Below are 6,000 nucleotides of genomic sequence, written 5' to 3'. Positions count from 1 at the left end.
TGTATATATCACAAGTGTTTTTCTTATTTGAGAGGCTTCTCTGTTGTCTTCAGGTCCGGGAACTTTCTCTGAAACCTACACATTGCAGGTACCAAGACTAATCCTCCCCCTTTACAAATTTTCTCTCGTTGGAGACCCACATAAATAAATAAAGAAATGCATAAAATTTCTCTTTTTGACTAAATACATCAATTTAATTTCCCAATTTCGCCCAAGGAATTCCTCTGCTCATCAAGATAAGGACTCAGTCAACCAGTTCCACACGGATTCCTCTTTGCATCAAAGGAGTTTTTCTTTTCATACTTCAAAATGCTTGAAGTACAAAAATATGCTAATTCCAATCTTAGCTTCCGGTTAATTATACGAGAGAAAAAAACATTAAAAAAGAAGCTTATCTTGGCTTTACTCATGATTAAAGGTATATATAATTGATCATTAATTAGAGAAAAAAAAAAGTTAGCAAGGGCCTCAGTTTTATACATGCTAGACAAAATGTCCTTTTTGCGTGGAAGGGCATGGAACATCAAATTTCTAGACACGTTAACCATATGATACAGTAATAAGTTGCAACATTTCACACTCTATATTATTCATCCCTACTTATCCCAACTTAAAAGCCTTATCCCTACCTAAAAAAAGTCTACATTATTCATTCTTCTTTTTCCCACAACATTTTCTGAGTTATAACTGTCATAAAAGAAGTTGCATAACTTTAAAATACAAATATAATTCCTCTTTATCACACCAAGTTATAACCCCCACAAATTACCCCAACAACAACAGGAAATTGTTCATTGAAGAATGGATTTTCACAAGTCTCACTATACAGATGCAGTGCATTCGCACATTTTCTAATGGGGGGGAATTGACACATTCTATTACTATTTTTATATTCTAATTGTATCATGCATTTTGTTGTAATTCCATCACTTGTTTGTATTGTACTATTCCTGTTCCTGAGTTGATGCCGTCCAAGAAAAGCTAAAAGTGTTTACAAGTCAGATTTGGCATCTCCTATGCAGTGTATAGAACCTACTATTTGTCTCACACGACCAAGTTTCCGAACCATGAGACGGTTTACTAGTCTCTCTAGAGCTTCTTTCATCCACCAGTGTTGACAAACTTCCCTTGCTTCAGAAACGCTCATCTAAGACCCCAAATGAAATTTTCAAATAGTCTCAGTAGTGATCATTAGAACAAAGAATGAAAGAGAATAGTTCAAACACTAAATATCCAAGTAACAAAAAGAATAATTCAAACGTTATCTCTATCTCAGTATTTACCTACCCATTTTCTTTGACGAAGATTCTGTTCTGGCCACAACTCTAATTGCTCTTCAACAAGTAGAGGGAACATGTAGCCTTCGTAAAAAGTATCATGAGTTTTGCTCTTGAAACTCCACTTGCCCAATTTACCCTGCACCAACCAAATAACATAAGTACTACCAAAGCCTATTTCTTGATTGATTCATAGATTTTGTAAGGATTAATGATTTCTAATTTGTTCACCACATAAAAAGTTCAACACTATTTTATTTTTTTATGAAGTAGCCTCACCTCAACAGTGCCACGTACCCCTGCTTCTTCTATGGTTTCTCTCAAAGCTGCCTCCTTTTTGGATTCGTCTAATTCCCACCCTCCCTGTTGTTTGATCAAAAGGATAGTTAACACACAAATGGGGTGAAAAAAAATGTAAATAAATAAAAAAAAACCCTATATTTGAGTGTTAATTTCATTAACTAATATTTTGGTGTGCGGTTAGTTACCTTAGGAAATAGCATCCCTTTGCCTTTCTGAGAAGTAATAACCAAAACTTCTAAATCTAATTCTTGTGGTGCATCCAAGGAGGTTTGATCACCAATTTTATATCTGTATGGTATGCATCTACACATGTGTAATAGACACGAGATTGGAAGAAAAAAGAATGTTATTGAAATGAAACTCAATGGCTTAAGGAATGGGAAAAAAAGAAAATAGTAAAGAGAATGATAATGAGAGAAACTAACCCAACAACTTGGCGACGACCTTTTCTGTAGCGCTGGAACTCCCTGCCTGTACGAGAAACCAATGCAACAACGTTATCTTGGGAAACCAAAGCCACCATTTTTGTGAAATTTGAAAGAGAGAGAGAGAGAAGATGGCAAATGGCAAATGCTGCGAAAGCAAGTGTTAGTGGATAGGATAGGATGATACAAACAAAGGGAGGGTCCTATTAATAATCGAATAGTTACGTTAGAGGCTAGGGAAAACCAATGCCAAGGCCTTTTTCCACAAAGTGCTAATTCAAAATAAATAAATGTAAATGTCAGGTTGTTTTAGTTTAATAACTAATTTTGAATTTAAATTTAATCATATAATTCACACTTATATAATTATTTTAATATGATCAATGATTTTCTATTTTAGTTCTCAAAATACATTTATATTAAGTACTATGAAGGAATAATTGGTCACCTATTGTCGCTTTATCTATATACTATATAAAATTGATAGCATAATTTGATGTACCTATTTTTAGGTGATTTTATTTTTAAAATTTTAAATAATAATAATAATAATAATAAAATAAAATAAAAGTGAGACAAACATTTTTTAAAAGTTATTAATTAGTTTAACTAATTATTATAGGCTTGACTCTCAAAAATATTCCCAGTGGAGTCGCCATCTGTAGCAACCTCGGTCGCAACGGGACGACGAAAAATAAATTGAAAAAGAGGAGTCGCCACCAATGTTATTTTTTACGGAAAAACATTGGAAAAACCATAAAATAGAAAATAGTCTACGAAAACCAAATTTTTGAGTTCGGGAGTCGATTACGTATGAGGAAGGTATTAGCACCTCACAACGTTCGTCCTAAGACGATTACCTTTAATTAATTAAACTAATTATTTATAATTTATAAAATATTTATCTCACTAAAATTATCAAATATATTTTATTTAACTAATTTAAATTATGCATTGAAAAAAAGGTTAAAATTATTATTGTTATATAAAAAGGAGGATAATATATTTTTTATTTTTTGGCTCGACAAAATTTAGTTCTTGCTCCTACGTATCTTCATGTGTAATGAAGAATCAGAGTCACGTAATTCTTTGGTAGAAAATATTTGTGTGTTCATATTTTAATTAAAATTTATTTTTGTTAAATATAGGATTCTTGAACTGTCTGAGCTCATTCACCTAAAAATATAAAATTGACTAAGGTGTACACCAAAGTCAATTCAATGAAATTTTAATTATAATTATTGCTAGAGATGTTATGATGTTAAAAAATTTCTTGGTTGAACATTTTTGTTTTTGGAGGAAAAACTTAAAGATAAGCTGTCACAACTTGTACTTTAAATTCAAAGGTTAAAAAGATGTCACATCTAATTAACCATTCCTCCAATAAAATTTTGATACAATAATTTCAGATATTTACATTAAATATTGTAACACTATATTTTGATATTTAATCACATTTTGAATATAAATAAGAACTAATAGCAGATATTACTAATATAAAAAAAATAAATAAAAAGAAATGAATTTAATATACTCATAATTCTTCGCTACAGAAGTGGGTCTCCTTCTCTGGGTTCCCTCTGGTCCAAGGTGGAGATGTGTGTGGGAAGGGTGTGTGTAGGTGTCTTTGGGAAGGGGAAGGCCCGCTATTTATAGACTTTCTGGAGGGACCGGAACGGCCCGTTCTGAATCCAGAACGGCCCGTTCCGGCGTTGCAATTTTACTCACAACGGCCATTTTCGGAACGGGCTGTTCCAATTTCGGAACGGCCCGTTCTAGACTAAATTTTTTAGGTATTTTGGTAGTTCGAGAACGGCCCATTCTGGGCTAAAAATTACAGGTCCTTTTTTAAGGTTGGAATGGTCTGTTCCAGTTTGGGAACGGGCCTTTCCAGTTTCTGGGAGCAGCCCGTTCTGGGCTAGAATTTATAAGTCTTTTTGGATGGTTGGAACGGCCCGTTTCAGTTTTGGAACGGCCGTTTTGGTCTAGAAATTTTAGGGCTTTTTGGAATGTTGGAACGGCCCGTTCCAGTTTTGGAACGGCCCGTTCTAGGCTTGAAATTTTATGTCTTTTTGAAAGGTTGGAACGACCCGTTCCAGTTTTGGAACGGCCCGTTCTGGACTTCTGAAATCATAAAAAAAATTACTAAATTACCCTCCACAAAATATCAAAGATGAGGTGTTACATTTACCTTCTATATTTTTGTCTTTTTTTATATTCTTTTTGTACATACTTTTTTTGCTATTTTTTTTAACAAAAATTGACGTTTCCCAGATAAAATTGGGTTACTACATCCACCTAGCGCTTGAAGAAAACCCTAACAGCCACAAGATATATACTTATTGCAGACCCACAGAACAACAACCATAGTATTTTATTCCTAATGAAAACCCTACCAATGGAGAGCAACATGAAAATGTTAGGGGTCAAATCCTAGCGAGATCGGGTGTGGCAATTAGGGAGAGACATTCGAGGGCCAGAAATCACTGTCACAGACAAAACAAACAATGAACCTTTCACCAAATTCTCAATAGTGTAAATCTTAAGGTACATGTATGTCAATTGTCAATAACCTATTAGAGACAAAAATGTAAATCATTTTTTTCTTTTAAAAAAATATAAATAATTAAAACAAGTCCAACAAGTAAAAATGGTTTCATCACAACTTTTCAAGTACTTACTATTATGTCTAACGGTATATGTTATTTGCACCATTTTATACCACGTATTTGATTAGATGTCTAGTTTATTTAAAAGAAGATTACATCCTTTATTATATAATAAAATGAGATATATATTTTTATTTGAAATTAAATTTTAAGATTTTTTTTTGTAATTACTAATTTTGTTCTAATTATTTTATTATTAGTTTTTAATTTAATAAATTATCTATTATACATTCTTAAACAAAGTTTTATTATGTATTTAGAAAATATCACCTGTAATCATCTTTTTCACATTTCCCCCCTAAATTTTATCAATATTTTTTCTAATTTCTTTCATCTATGAAAACATACCATATTTAACTATATTAATTAAGGAACATGATGAGTTTGAATAGTAGTTAAGTACTTATGCTTACACATTATAGAAATAATCAATTTAGTGAAAATTCTCATATTTAATCTTCATCATATGTGAAAATCTTTGAATTTTTTGCAAGTTTAGGATTTTTTTTTGGTATCATTATGAAAGATAGAAGGCAAAAATACACTAAAACCTAGATGACATAGAGTCAACTCCTAAAACAAATAAAATAAAATTTGGAGGACTCCTCCGTGAAACATTCGTGATAAGACCACAAAAACTATATTAATTAAGGTAATTGTAACAAGTATTTATTATGATCAATTAATTAAGTCAATCAATAAAATTAATAAATCTTAAATGAATTTATTACATTTTTTTTTATAATTATGGAAACTTTTTTTGTTTATTATCACGGTTATATAATAATTACTTTAAATTTGTATTATAGACTTATAGTGTTAATTATGATAAAAAAAATGGTTATATTATCTTAAATACTAACAAACTCTTGTAAAAAATAATTTCTAAGGAACTCATCATGTGATTTAACTTAGTTAATTCAACTATTTTTTTTCTTTCTATAATGGACCTGTTGCATAATAGTTAAGAAATTAATATATAATTTTTTAATTAAAAATTAAAATAAAATTACACAAAAAATATGTTAATAGATTTTTCAATAAATATTATCTCATTTTTTATTCTTTAATCAATTTACTTATCACAATAATTAGCATTTTCCTACTTATAATAAGTGTTTACCAACATTTGTAATTAGACATTCAAACTTTTTTTTTCTGGTACTATATATGATGAATGAAGTAAAATAATATGAGTTAATCACCTATACATTGCCATTATAATTTTTTTTATACTGACAACCAATCATATTTTTTAATAGTGTTATGTCATTTACTTATTTAATAAAATAAAAATAAAATAAAAATAATATAAAAGATATGATT

At 30.4% G+C, this 6,000-nt stretch overlaps 1 protein-coding gene across 1 annotated transcript; it reads right to left on the bottom strand.

Moving 5' to 3' along the window:
• Nucleotides 1-707: 707 nt before the first annotated feature.
• On the bottom strand, nucleotides 708-2,210 carry LOC109818554 (nudix hydrolase 18, mitochondrial). Its single transcript, XM_020384055.3, has 5 exons — nucleotides 2,006-2,210; nucleotides 1,766-1,883; nucleotides 1,557-1,640; nucleotides 1,288-1,416; nucleotides 708-1,147 (listed from the first exon to the last, which is right to left on the bottom strand). The coding sequence occupies exons 1-5, from the start codon at nucleotides 2,101-2,103 to the stop codon at nucleotides 992-994; spliced, it is 585 nt and encodes a 194-aa protein (XP_020239644.1). The 5' UTR covers nucleotides 2,104-2,210; the 3' UTR covers nucleotides 708-991.
• Nucleotides 2,211-6,000: the final 3,790 nt, after the last annotated feature.

This window comes from Cajanus cajan, chromosome 9 (genome assembly GCF_000230855.2).
Source record: "Cajanus cajan strain Asha chromosome 9, NIPB_CcT2T_4, whole genome shotgun sequence".
Taxonomy (NCBI): domain Eukaryota; kingdom Viridiplantae; phylum Streptophyta; class Magnoliopsida; order Fabales; family Fabaceae; genus Cajanus; species Cajanus cajan.
This window is presented reverse-complemented; position numbering and strand designations above follow the sequence as displayed.